Raw genomic sequence first — 14,851 nt, forward strand, 5'->3', positions numbered from 1 at the left:
TTTTTTTTTTTTTTTTTTTTTTTTTTTTTTTTTTTTTTTTTTTTTTTTTTTTTTTCTCTTTTGCATAAAGCGAAAACATCCAATAAGAGATAAAGAAGTTCAAAGAGGGTGCAAGCCTCGTGAAAAGCGTAAGCTATACAAAGATGCACTTACAAGTGACAACAAAAAGTAATCCGTATATGATTTAGATAATTGGGTAGTTAATTGTTTGTATGCTAGCACTTGTACTAGCTGGTTCCTGTATTGTTGGAAGCCAGGGTAAGTTACTCATGTGTAACCACTCAAATGTCTATAGCGAACTGCCTTCCTAAACCTTCCTCTAGGAGGTAATACAAGTCGTAAGAGTTTTGGGGCCCTATTCTCGAGATCACTAATAAATAGTGAAAAGGGAGGAACTTCTACACCTCAAAAGATAGAACCCTCACTTTAGCAAATGTGATTTTATCCAACAAGCAAACTTACTACTTTTTGGTTTCCAAGCCTCTTACTTAATTTCAAAGTCGAGTACTGACATCAAATAAGTTAACTGTCACAAGTAATTCAGATGAAAGTTTTAAGTTTTAAATTGAAAATCAAAAAAGAAACTTGAATGGAGCAACGATGAATTGTAATACCCAATATATTGATGAATATTAAAAAAATCAAGTAGTTAAAAGGCATGATTTTATGATGCTTACCGACTCAGACATGAACGGAAAAAGGTCTTCAGACTGGAATCAGCATCATGTAAGACTACTTCACCAAAATCAATGAAAAATTGAAGAATGGCCTGATAAAAAAGAGCAAAAAAAAAAAAAAAAAAGATAATTGTAGATAATTCATAACGACACCTTTGCATCTAATTCTTAGAGGACAATGTAAAAGATATGTGGCACAAATAATCTACAAGTATCAAGATATTGAATTGTAGAGGATACTTTATGACCCTATACTTAATAGCATACATCAGCTAAGAACGTACAATGAAAAAGATACAAGTACCAAGGTTTGCTCTTGAGTTGCACAAGTTTCCTTTGCTTTAAAAGCTAAAGGCTAAGAAATTGCAAGACAATTGGACAAGTAAATGGGGAATATCTTTTTTTGTTCATTCTTCAAGCATCCTAGCACCATAAGTAAATCACTGACAAAATAATCAATATATACTATATAAACTCATAATAGACTATCATCCCTAAACCTACTACATCAATTTCCTTGAAAAATAACTTGCCCTTGAACTTAATGAACCTAAAGCTTCAGCACAAGAACCATACAAAACAATCAGCAAAAGCCAAAACATATATATATATAACTCTTTTTCATTCCTAGTTGACCATGTATTACAATGGTTCTTGGCACAAAGGAATGCCCGATTGCAACATTGCCCAATGATCCTCAAATCCAGAATCTTTCAAATACTTCTAAGCTTGTTTTCATACTTCAGACAAAACAGACCTGTGTGAATCTCTTTGAAAGAATGGGTTTGCAGCAAACAAATTACAAAAAACGGTTACAAAAGAGATGGTAAACAGTTTGCAGTCAAACTATCGAATTCCAAATTTTACTTTTTGAGTCAAGATCAATCCAGTTAATGCCCGTATCCAATCACAGATATTCAACAACACGAACGAGCATTAGCAAGATCGCCCTACATGATCAATTCCATACATTTTTTGCGATCGTTCACCAATATCAGACAACAGTTCAAAGAACCAACACATGTAAATCTTAACGCTAATCCTACATTCTAATATATGAGTTCCTTTCTCACTACCCTAGTCATCACCAACTGCATAGCCATTATAAAATACACTTCAATATATCGTGGGATAAACAAATAAAACAATAATCAGATATAAGATTTCATGAGGAAAAGAACGCACGACAGTGGTTTCAAACAAGAAAAACACACACACACACACACACACACCAGTAAGAGGAGGCCATTAGAAGTTCTAGATTGAGACAAGGACGACACCGAACGCTGAAAAATCTTGTTAAGCTGAGGATAAACCCGAGCCACCAAATCCTCAGAATTCTCAGCTTTGCACAATTCATATAGCCTTCTAACCTGAAGAAAATTCCATAACATTGCCAGTCAAGTTTAACAATATATAATACACATTGACTCGAAGAATGAAAGAGAATACATGCACAAACACGTATGGAATGATTCAATAAAGTTTAGCTCGCGTTAATCAAGATAGTAAGAGAGCACATTACAGAGACTAAACATTATCCTCCATGATTTTCTAAGAAAGCAAACAGAAAGCAAGAACGAAACTCACTGATAGAAGAACATTAGGATCGGAGGCGGGATCGTTGGCGACATTAGAATCTCTGGCAATGTTGGATAATGTTCTGAGATGAAAATCCCAATCTCGGTCTCGATCCGCCATGTTCCTGAATCAAATTCGGGTAGAATTCAGAAATCAAAAATAGCAAGAATGCTCTGCAATTGTGACGTTGTTTATATTTTCTGGTTTTTTCTTTTTATTTTTTTTTATTTTTTTATTTTTTTATTTTTGGGTTTAATTCCTTTTTTTTAGTCGTAATTTTAAAATGTATAATTACATAAACCATAAACCATAAAGCTTGTATATAAATTTCATACATTTACATTATTATTCTTACATAGTCTCCTTCGTTCGAACTAGACATATCCACGAGGTAAGACGAGGTTTGGAAGCTTTCTTCGTCCCATGACAAATATCCTAGTTTTGCTTGTCTGAGTCGGTTGACAGGGAGGATGTCATGGTCATGCTTGTCCAAAGCATGTTGCTTATGGTCGCATGACAAATATCTTAGTCTTGCTTTTTTGAGTCGGTTATCAGGGATGTCAACCAATTGAGTAGGGGAGGATGTCACGGTCATGCTTGTCCAAAGCATGTTGCTTATGGTCGCATGATAGATGTCTCAGTCTTGCTTGTTCGAATTGGTTGTTAGGGATGTCAACCTATTGAGTAGGGGAGGATGTCACGGTCATGCTTGTCCAGGGCGTATTGCCTATGGTTGCATGCCCGTTCCAAACTCCCTTTACCATTTCATATCGGGTCAATACGGGGTGTAGTGGTACTTTCTTTCAAATCTTTCCTCACTTTTCGGCTCCCATTTAAACCATTATTTCCTATCATTCCTCATTCAATCTAGAGTGAGTCTTTATGCAAATTAAATGGACATCTCTACTCGAGAAGAAGTTCGAGTTCAAATTAAGTTCGAGATCAATGGCGTTTTAACCAATAGACGATTAATCTGTTGTTGGATCTTGAAGAAATTGAATGGGACTACACTCTATAATAGACGTGTACATGTGTCGGATTGGGTTAAAAAAAATTTTTGGATCAACCTAAGGTTCGAGTTGGTTGGATTAGTAATTGAGGTGTGAGGTTGTTAAAAAAAATTAATTTATTGTAATGTTCATAATTATTTCAATACAATAGTCGTTTTCCCTTCTAACATCAGGTCATTGTCCTTTTGCAGAAACGGGCTCCAGCGTAGATGAAAGAACCCGAAGAGTATCGAACAATCCACCCACATTCTCCCCGATTGATTTTGCGCGTCAATCCAATAAGCATCAACATTTGATTTTCAGTGTTCTTCTGGAGGGGCCTTCCGCCTGCTCAGACTCGCGTGATTCTTTGATCTCGTTGATACTAGGTTTGGTTCTGAATCTTCTTCACATTGAGAATGAATTTGCTTACTGTGTTGATCTTTAGCCTTAAATTGATTTGTTGAGGATAATCGGTAGCTTGATTTCTTTGACTCCTATAGTTCTGAATCTTCTTGCACATTGAGAATGAATCTGCTTACTGTGTTGATCTTTAGCCTTAAATTGATCTGTTGAGGATAATGAGTAGCTTGATTTCTTCGATTCCTATAGTTCTGAATCTTCTTGCACATTGAGAATGAATCTGCTTACTGTGTTGATCTTTAGCCTTAAATTGATCTGTTGAGGATAATGAGTAGCTTGATTTCTTCGATTCCTATAGTTCTGAATCTTCTTGCACATTGAGAATGAATCTGCTTACTGTGTTGATCTTTAGCCTTAAATTGATCTGTTGAGTATAATGAGTAGCTTGATTTCTTCGATTCCTATAGTTCTGAATCTTCTTGCACATTGAGAATGAATCTGCTTACTGTGTTGATCTTTAGCCTTAAATTGATCTGTTGAGGATAATGAGTAGCTTGATTTCTTCGATTCCTATAGTTCTGAATCTTCTTGCACATTGAGAATGAATCTGCTTACTGTGTTGATCTTTAGCCTTAAATTGATCTGTTGAGGATAATGAGTAGCTTGATTTCTTCGATTCCTATAGTTCTGAATCTTCTTGCACATTGAGAATGAATCTGCTTACTGTGTTGATCTTTAGCCTTAAATTGATCTGTTGAGGATAATGAGTAGCTTGATTTCTTCGATTCCTATAGTTCTGAATCTTCTTGCACATTGAGAATGAATCTGCTTACTGTGTTGATCTTTAGCCTTAAATTGATCTGTTGAGTATAATGAGTAGCTTGATTTCTTTGATTCCTGTAGTTCTGAATCTTCTTGCACATTGAGAATGAATCTGCTTACTGTGTTGATCTTTAGCCTTAAATTGATCTGTTGAGTATAATGAGTAGCTTGATTTCTTTGATTCCTGTAGTTCTGAATCTTCTTGCACATTGAGAATGAATCTGCTTACTGTGTTGATCTTTAGCCTTAGATTGATTTGTTGAGGATAAGAGTAGCTTGATTTCTTTGATTGCTATAGTTCCAGATACTCCAAATAATGTTCCACACATCTTGAATAGTCCAATTCTCCCTAAAAATAGCATAAAAATGTATCAGCAAGGAATAAGTGTTGAAAAATTGCGTATCCAAATGGCATGGCTGCTAGACTCCTTATCCCTGTAAAACAAACGAAGGGTGTTAGTGTTGAATCTCTCTTCTTTGAATATCTATTTTAGTGGGGATTGAATTGTTAATGACTTTTCACGGACAAATTTTAGCTCTAGAAATAGCTTTCTACTTCCAAATAATCCTCCACTGTTCTTTAGGCTCTAAGGAGTCTGAAGATGATTCATGAGTAGAGTCGTTTGATGAGGTTGTTAAGTGATAGAGCTTTTTACAAAGAGAATCTGTGAGTTCTCACTTCGGTTGGAGAGGGGAACAAAACATTCCTTATAGGGGTGTGGAAACTTTTTCTTAGGAGACGCGGTTTAAAACCGTGAGGCTGACGGTGATACGTAACTGATCAAAGCGGACAATATCTGATAACAGTGGACTTTGGCTGTTACAAATGGTATCAGAGCAAGATATCGGACTGTGTGTCAGCGAGGACACTGGGCCATCAAGGGGGTGGATTGTGAGATCCCACGTCAGTTGGAGAAAGGAACGAAGTATTCCTGGATGTGGAAACCTCTCCCTAGCATACGTGTTTTAAAACATGAGGTTAACGGCGATATGTAACGGACTAAAATAGACAATATCTGCTAGCGGTGGGCTTTGGGTATTACAAATGATATCAGAGCCAGATATCAGGCGGTATGCTAGCAAGGACACTTGGTCCCTAAGGGGGTGGATTGTGAGATCCCATGTCGATTGGAGAAGGGAACGAAGCATTCCTTACAAGGGCGTGGAAACCTCTCCCTAGCAGATTCGTCTTAAAACCGTGAGGTTGACGACGATACGTAACGGGCCAAAGTGGACAATATCTATTAAGCATTTCTTATAAGGGTGTCGAAACCTCTCCCTAACAGATTCATTTTAAAATCATGAGGCTGATGGAAATGCATAACGAGCCAAAGTGGATAATATCTGCCAAACATTTCTTATAAGGGTGTGGAAACCTCTCCCTAAAATATTTGTTTTAAAACTGTGAGACTGACAACGATACGTAACAGACCAAAACGGATAATATTTGCTAGCGGTAAGGTTGAACTGTTACAAAACCTAAGTGTCGTATTTTCTTGATCACTACTCTTTTTCCTCCCTAGTGGGTGTTTAGAATGTCCTCACCAAGGCTAACAAAGTAATCACTTACGAAGCTTTTGTTCCACCTACACAGATCGTCCAGGAGTACATTCACCAGTATATCATGAAACTCCTCCTTTATCCAAAAAGAATTTGAGCTACCTATTATAGCAATCCAAGGGTATTAATCAATGGTAACGTGGTTACCATTCCCAACTTTCCATTTAATACCTCTTAGGAACAATTCTCTTCCTCATACGACACTTTCTCACCTGTAGGGAAGGATTATTCCCCAAATGGGCCTTTGGAAACTCTCCATCTTTGTGTAGTATCTACCTCTTAGTGTTAGTACAATAAGGTTGTCTGGCTAATCTCCATTGTGTTTAGCAAGTAACACCTTTCTATACAAAATTCGGATCAACGTATAGATAAGACTAGACTTAGATTACCTTTTAAGATCAAAGATCTAAAAACAAGATTTAGAACTTGTTTTAAGTTGAGTCATTCCATAATCAAACGTGATCAAGACTTGATTGAATGGCTGACATGCAATCTATCACAAAATTTGGATCAACGTATAGACAATACTTGACTTAGATTACCTTTTAAGATCAAAGATCTAAAAACAAGATTTAGAACTTGTTCTAAATTGAGTCACTCCATTGAATGGCTGACATGCAATCTATCACAAAAATTACTTGAAATCTTAGACAGGGTAAAGATGATGTTCAAATTTCTAAGGGTGAAAATCTCCATTTGCGAACTTAATTTCATTCATTCATAATCTTATGTTTACACACCATTATTGTCATGATTGACAAATATGATAACTTTCCACTGCAAGAAGTTATGAAATTGTAATAATAGATAAAATTTTCAAAGAAATTATTAATCAAGTCCTATTTATGGTAACCTCATGCTCCAGTTCAACCTTGCAAATGTACCACTTCTAAAGTTCTAAATGGTCATCCCTCACTCCAAGTCAACTTAAACACGTAAAGAGAGTTTGAATCGAGCCTATCCAATTTTGTAAACAAAAATTTAACGCTTGTTGAATCTTCTTGGTCTTGAATCATATAATAAGTCCAATTGAAACTTATGGGACACCACAATCCTTATTACTATGACTTCTTGTTTTACCTTTCCTTCTGAAATTTAGAGCATGATGCAGTCAAAGCTAATCATAACGTCATCCGTTATCAGTTTGCTTGGCACAAAAGTTGCAGGGGAGATCACGGAGTCGAGGTATCTTTCAAGTCTATTAGCCAAAGTTTTTGTTATCATCTTGTAAAGGAAGCTTCTTAAGTTGAGTAACCTCAAGTGGTTAGGATGTTTCCAAATGCTTCTACTCCTTTTGTTCTATGAATCCATCTTAATACTTTCTAAGACACTCTTCCTTTCTATCTTGGACGACCTAAGGTTACTCAATTCTACAACCCCTCTCATAACTAAAAGAAAATGAGTGGTTAAAAATAATTTTTTGAAAAAAATATTTGTTTGGATATATAATTTTTAGTATAGTTTTTATTTAGTTCTTAAATTTTAAAATGGAACATTTGGTCTATATGTTTTAAGATTTTTTACATTTACCTTGAAGTTTTTTTTTTTCTTAGTCTTTTAAAATAAGGTTAAAATCAAAATCAATATTTAATTCTAAATCTTTTATGAAAATATCAAAACCGTTTTACAAAATAACATATACAATTAATATAAACTAAATTGATAAAAATAAAGGTTAAATTATTTAAGATAGATATGTTATATGCACTCAAATTGTATTGAAAATTATATATATTTTTTAAAATTTTTTCAAGTTAAAGTTAAAAATAATATTTTTTTTAATTTTTTTTTAATATAATAACGTGGGACGTGGATTTGAATCTTTTAAAATTTATAGATACGGTCTCTCTAATCCTCCTCCTCGTTTTAAATCTTTTATAAAAAAAAAACAAATAACAAATAAACTTAATATAAATAGAATTGATAAAAACATTAGATTAAATAATTGAAGACAAAAAAAAAATGTTATATACACACAAATTATTAAATTAATTTATAAATTATGTAAGGATATTGTTAGAATAATAATAAAATTTAAATGTAAAGTCTAATACCATTGTTTAATTTCTTTTAATGTATATTTTAACTTTGCATTGAAATATTTTTAAAATGTTAATACTAAAAAAAAAATAGGAATGTTATTTCCTAAACCCAAATAAAAAATAAATAAAAAAAAGTTCCATGGAAATAAATAATGGTATTTATTTTACGAAATTATATGCTCTTGAAATGGTAATAAATATCTGGACCAATTGACTCATGTTTAAGATTTTTCATTTTTTCAGTATTATTACTGTTATTTTGTCGTCTACCACTTAATTATATGCTCATATAAGGACGTTAGGACACATATTTCAGGTCACGATATTTATTTCATGAATTCAACCACATACGGCAACTGAGAGGTTCGAACTTTTAACTTTTAGTCGAAAGTATAAAAAACGATCTATCCTCCTATTGAATATTTTTTTTATTTTATTGAAAGCAAAATAAGAATGTATTTATTTTATTTCTTTCCAAAATTTGGTAAATTAATAATAATTTCCATTCAATAAATATGCTCGGATATGTTTCCAAAATAAATATCGATAAAACTAATAAAAACTAATTTATTTTTATAAAATTAACTTAAATTAATCAAAACAAATTAAAATTTATTGAAATTAAAAAATATATATATAGAGAGAGATTTGAACATCGAACCCATTAAAGAGATATGTATTGACTAATTTGTCATATTCCCTACTTTGATTATATACTATCAAAGTCATTGTTATTGTCTAATCGTTTTTTAACTTGCAGCATTACTTTCTTTCAAATCGCTTTCGATATAATTTTCTCTCTCACGTTTTCTAAAACATTTCTCTCAAACGTGACTCGAGACTCGACCATATGCCTAAGTTGTCTGCAAAGTCCGAAATTCTCATGGCTGACTTGTTCGTTGGGTTAGAACAAGTACTGCACAATCGTTGTCCTACTATCGCAAGAAGACTATTGTGACAAATGGCATTAGAGATAAAATAGTCGTTCACATAAATGATTTAAAAGCTAATATAAATCGTGAAAACCGGTGTAGACTTAAACGAAATCAAGTAGAACCAACGTGACATAACTAAACAATTAAGACACTATTCTTTTAGTATAACAAATATGAAAGTACGAGAATTTAAAGCTCAAACTTCATGAAAAAAAAAAAGCACATGTCAATTATCATGAACTATACGCACTTTTTACACATCACTTCGTTTTCAAATTCTAAATCATTCAACCGAAATAATTCTGATTAAATAACAAATTCAACCCAACGTAACCCAAATATAAAATATTTAGGTTGAGCTGGATTATTTATTTAATAAAAATAAAATATTAGTTCATAAAATATTTATTCATTTGTAATTCAATTTCAATATATATTTTTAATTTTTTTAAATTCCTTAAAAAAAATAATATATCGAATTGATCTAGGGTTAGGAGAGATTAGAGCATTCAAACAAGTAGGGTGTACATTCAACCCGACAACTCGAACCAACTCAACCCGAACTATAAGGATTGGGTTGGGTTGAGTTGAATTAACCTTTTGGGTTGGTTTGGGTTCATTTTTCTGAACCCGAATTGACTCGGTTCGATTTTGGGTTCATGGGACAAAACCCTCGAATTCACCCAAGTCAAATAAAAATATATAAAAACTAATAAATTTACATTAATGATAGGTTTGTCAAAGTGATATTTTGTCCTAACTTAAAACACTTATACCCGAGTATTATCCATTTGTTACAACATTATTATATCACAATTTATATATATATATATATATATATATATATATATATATATATTCTAATAGTTTACGATTCTTTTAACTGTCGCGACTATTTCAATTATGAGACAATAATTCTAAATTCTAATATATTTATTATTGTAACATTATTATATCACTATATATATATATTCTGATAATATAGGTAGGATTCTCTCATTTTGTCAAGTTCAGACAATAATTCTAAATTCTAATATGTTTATTATTGCAACATTATTATATCACTATATATATATATTTTCTAATAGTTCAGGATTCTTTACTTTATCAGCTCTACACCTAACTTTGTGAAGGTCAGACTATTTCAATTATAATATTTTTATAAAGCACTTCGATTCTTGAATAATTTTTTTTAAAGCGGGTGGGTTGCGCTGTGAAATTTTCAGATTGGGTTGAGTTGGTTACCAATTTAACCACCGAACTAAAATAAAAAGTTGGGTTGTGCTATGAAAATTTTCGAATTGGATTGGGTTACCGAATCACATGAATTTTGGGTTGGTAAAAAAAAATTTGTGAAGGAGGCAACAAACAAGGGAGAAGAGGGCAAGGAACAACGTGGGGGCAAGCCTTGATGAATCATAAGAAAACAAAGCTTTCCAATGGCTACTTTCCAATACAAAAAAATGAACCACCACCTTTTTGCTATGAATATTGATCCGAAAAGTCACATGGTTACCGCGATCTTCTCTCAAATTCAAACTCCCTTTACGAACTCCCCACAGATTAACCTATTTCTCAGCTCCCCCACTCACCTCATCGCTCTTAAACAACAGATTCTTTTGTGGGTTTTCCAAATAATACTAATTTCCACACACCCTCCTTAACATTCTCGCCCTCCCATTTGGTTTTTGTTCCATCTCCTTATAATATTCCCCTTCAACACCACTTTCTTGCTTGTTCCTGTTCCTGGGTCCGTCCGTTTTTATCACTTTTTTGAAGGGCTTCTTGGATTCTACTTTCATTGCTTCTTTGTTCTTTTAGATTTGTGCAATACCTGTTCGTTTGACGGCTCTTGATTTCTGTGATCTTTGAGTTCTTGTTTTTGTACCCTTTTCTTTGTTTTGTTCATCTTATTGATCGAACCCAGAAGATCGATTGTTGATTTGTTGGGTTTTTCATTGGAAATTCGTGATACCCATCTGGATTTCTACCATGATCTGCGCGGTGAAACAATCTCCTAGGGCTATCATTTGCTCTGATGTTGTTATTCGGCCCAAAATCTCCGTTCCCTCTCAGCGATCCTCGTTTCTTCCTCCACTTCCGCTACAAAAACCTCGAAACTCCGCTGTTTCTGTTCATAAACCTGTACATGTTTCATCGCTTGAGAAATTTGGATCACTGGGGGTTCGTAAAGCTAATTTGATCAAATGCGAAGCTTACGAGGCTGAGCGATCGCAGCCGATCGATTCGAGCTTTGAGTTGCCGCAGACTCCGACCCCTTCAGAGGCCGCTAAGAAGTTGAAAATAGGATCATACTTCGCTCTATGGTGGGCTTTGAACGTGGTTTTCAATATCTATAACAAGAAGGTTTTGAACGCTTACCCGTTTCCATGGCTGACTTCGACTCTGTCCCTCGCCGCTGGATCTCTGATCATGTTGATCTCATGGATGACAAGAATTGCAGAGGCGCCTAAAACCGATTTGGAGTTTTGGAAGTCTTTGTTCCCTGTAAGTTGAACTAAGTTTTGTTTGGTTTGTGATGTGAAACCTTTGATAAAGAAGACAAAAGGGATAGAAGTTTCTTATTTGTTATGTTGTGATGTTTGAATGAGTTAATCTCTCAGCCCCTGGATATCATTTCTTGGCTGAGGACAAGAAGATTTAGATAAACAAGGCAATTACAATGGAAGAACATATCTACCATAGTTGAAATTATCTGTATAACAAAGCAATTACAATGGAAGAACATATCTACCATAGTTGAGATTCTTCTGAGTTGTTTGTTTTCGATAATCATAACGTTTGTATCTGTCGATGTTGATGTTGTTGTTGTTGTTTGTTTTAAGGTTGCTATTGCCCATACAATTGGACATGTTGCAGCGACCGTGAGTATGTCAAAGGTTGCTGTTTCATTCACTCACATCATCAAGAGTGGTGAACCTGCTTTTAGTGTATTGGTTTCGAGGTTCTTGTTGGGCGAGACCTTCCCGCTTCCTGTCTACTTGTCGCTCCTCCCAATTATCGGTGGATGCGCTCTTGCTGCTGTGACTGAGCTCAACTTTAACATGACGGGTAACAAAATTCAACATCTCATTATCAAAAGTATACTTGTTATGTGTAGTTTTAGTAAGTTTGATATCTAATATCACATTAACAACGCACTCGTGCTTGAAGTTTGAGTTTGTATCAAACGCATATAATCGTGTTTCGAATGTTTCATCGTTTGGGCTGCTTTCTTTCCTTGGAGTTGTGTAATTTTGTTCTTATGGTTTGATCCCTTCAGGTTTCATGGGTGCCATGATATCGAACTTGGCATTCGTATTCCGTAACATATTTTCGAAGAGGGGCATGAAGGGAAAATCCGTTAGCGGGATGAACTACTATGCATGTTTATCGATTTTATCTTTGCTAATCCTTACACCATTTGCATTTGCTGTGGAGGGGCCTCAGTTATGGGCTGCTGGATGGAAAACAGCCATATCTCAAATCGGACCTCATTTTGTTTGGTAATTCGGTTTACTTATTTATTCGTTGTCGTCGTTCGGGAAGTTATGCACTAACAGTTGATCTAATTTGTTCATATTTTCTCCATATCTAATTGCCCGTACGATGAATCTTCGATTTGGTTAAAGTAATATATTAGAATGATATGATTGAGCTGTTCTTGATCAAAGGAAACCATACTGATTAATTCTGGGAATGTCTTGCTTATGTGGTTTAGTTCTTTGTCAATTTCGTGCACGGGAACGTCCTGATGGTAGTTCGAACAATAATTTGTTGAATACCTAACTAGATTAAACCAGAGACCACTACTTGCGAGTTTCATGATAAGCTTGGCAATTTTTCGACTCCTTAGCGAGTTTCATGATGTTCTTGACATGATCGATTCTCGTCTTGGTTTCTCGAGTATTAACTTAATGCTTATTTTTTGTTGTATTGCATGATGTTATTGTTTTGATTGTCTTCTGTTTACTTAATTTTGTAATTGAATGAAATATAGGTGGGTAGCAGCACAAAGTATATTCTACCATCTCTATAACCAAGTGTCTTACATGTCCTTGGACGAGATTTCTCCCTTGACGTTCAGCGTCGGAAACACCATGAAACGTATATCTGTCATCGTTTCTTCCATCATCATCTTCCACACGCCTGTGCAGCCAGTGAATGCTCTCGGAGCTGCCATTGCGATTCTCGGAACCTTTATATACTCGCAGGTGAGTCGGTTTGCTCCTCCTTGATTACTCTTCCTTGGTAAATCTATGAGTTCATCATAAAATAGTTTGGGGCTTGAAGATAATGGATTGGTCCATACTTATTGTGTTAGGATAAGATAAGGTTTTTGTGTTCACGAAAAGAAGATATTAGAACGTATAATTTATCGAACTGGACGTTTGTGTTCGCTTAAACTTCTCGGAAATCTTTGATCGATTCTTTTCATCTGCATCAAAGCTGTGGAGTATGCCACAATGAGCTGACTGACCAAATGGTTTCGTGTGTTTGCAGGCAAAGCAATGAGGAGAGAAAAGGAAAGAACCACGGACTTAGGTTTACGATAGCGTATCGAAGAGGGTGGTGTGTGTCTCATATTACCTTCGAGGCGAGAAAATAAAATGAATAAAGGGAAAGAGAGAGCCAAAGAGGAGGTTCGTTTCGGAACGTATAAGACCGCAAGAAGAAGCTTTTTTTTTTTTGGTGTAGATATGAATAAGGGGTTTAGGATTATTAAGCATTTTGTTGGAGAAGATGAGGGGAGGGGAATGGATAGGGGAGAGGGGAAATGGTTTGTAATAGAGAATAATGACAAGACAATTGCTTGTCTTGTCTTTTTAGTTCATTATGAATCATAAGTTATTTCTTCTTTTGCTTTAAAGATTCACATGGTGTGTTGTGTTCACAAAGCATCTTCTTTGGATTATTCCCTTCCACTTGCCCACTGCCTTGCAGGTGTGTATCTCATAATTAGCCTTGGCTGTGCCCCTTTTCGAGCTCGATATTTAGGTAGCTTAGTCTTACGACGACTTGGTTATTTTAGTATCAGTTATTTGTTGCATGACTCATTCTAACGTTGTTGTTGTTACTCGCTCGGTCTATGAAAGATTTTGGTTAAAATATTAGATAAAACAAAGTAGACTTGTAATGTTAGAGGGTAAAAAGCAAGATCCGAAAAGAAAGAGCTCTTTGGGCATGGCCAGCTCTCATAGTGTGACAGGCAATGTGTACAAGGCTCGGGAACGAATTCACTGTCATATGGTTGACCGGCGATTACTAGTGATTCTCACTTCATGCAAGCGAGTTGCAACATACCATTCGAATGCCGGATGAAAAAAATGGGATCACTTATGGACTCGTTGTTGAGAATGATTTTGATCTAGTTCATGGCCTATTAGAAGTAAAAGGTGCTCTGTTGGGATTAAGATCCTCACAGGTAGAAAAAGATTATTTAATAATGATCGAGTGATATTGTTTCTTCGGCCCTAAGGATGGGTTTTTAGAGTTAGCTCACCCTCTTGGATCACAACCCTTTCCCGGCCATTGTAGCACATGTCGCCCAAGACATAAGGGGCATGATGACTTGACGTCATCCTCACCTTCCTCTGAGTTATCACCGGCAGTCTGCTCAAGGTTCCAACCTCAACGGTTGGCAACTGAACACGAGGGTTGCGCTCGTTGCGGAACTTAACCCAACAACTTACGGCACAAGCTAACGACAGCCTAAGAAACCCATAAAATAGGTTGTCCTAAGGCATAAGTGAAATAAGGAAGCGGAGTGAAAAGATCATGTGCAAGAGCTGTTAGGAACAGTGCCCTCAAGCTTTCTTCAGAATAATCTCGATCATCCGCTGCAACTGTCTTTATCCTAATTTCTTACTTTATTTACTCCT

At 35.1% G+C, this 14,851-nt stretch overlaps 2 protein-coding genes and 1 long non-coding RNA gene across 4 annotated transcripts in view; 2 read left to right on the top strand and 1 right to left on the bottom strand.

The window, feature by feature from the left end:
• LOC111446773 (AP-5 complex subunit zeta-1-like) overlaps positions 1-2,439 on the bottom strand; it is a 7,297-nt gene extending 4,858 nt beyond the window's left edge. Inside the window, exons 1-3 of the mRNA XM_023085723.1 lie at positions 2,268-2,439; positions 1,910-2,050; positions 678-769 (exon numbers count right to left, since the gene is read on the bottom strand). Coding sequence (XP_022941491.1) covers positions 678-769; positions 1,910-2,050; positions 2,268-2,378 — 344 coding nt within the window. The 5' untranslated portion in view covers positions 2,379-2,439. The remainder of the gene's footprint in view (positions 1-677; positions 770-1,909; positions 2,051-2,267) is intronic.
• A 1,010-nt stretch (positions 2,440-3,449) lies between these two features.
• Positions 3,450-7,320, top strand: LOC111445929. 2 transcript variants are annotated; one of them, XR_002710948.1, is made up of 2 exons: positions 3,450-3,636; positions 7,092-7,320. It is a non-coding gene; the product is annotated as an uncharacterized LOC111445929 (long non-coding RNA). The 2 variants fall into 2 exon arrangements; XR_002710949.1 differs by having other exon boundaries at positions 7,136-7,320.
• Positions 7,321-10,430: 3,110 nt separating this feature from the next.
• LOC111446485 (glucose-6-phosphate/phosphate translocator 2, chloroplastic-like) lies at positions 10,431-13,845 on the top strand. Its single transcript, XM_023085320.1, has 5 exons — positions 10,431-11,477; positions 11,816-12,041; positions 12,253-12,475; positions 12,970-13,183; positions 13,473-13,845. Exons 1-5 carry the CDS (start codon positions 10,962-10,964, stop codon positions 13,482-13,484), a joined length of 1,191 nt encoding a protein of 396 aa, XP_022941088.1. The 5' UTR covers positions 10,431-10,961; the 3' UTR covers positions 13,485-13,845.
• Positions 13,846-14,851: the final 1,006 nt, after the last annotated feature.

This window comes from Cucurbita moschata, unplaced genomic scaffold (assembly GCF_002738365.1).
Source record: "Cucurbita moschata cultivar Rifu unplaced genomic scaffold, Cmos_1.0 Cmo_Scf00008, whole genome shotgun sequence".
NCBI classification, from domain to species: Eukaryota; Viridiplantae; Streptophyta; class Magnoliopsida; order Cucurbitales; family Cucurbitaceae; genus Cucurbita; species Cucurbita moschata.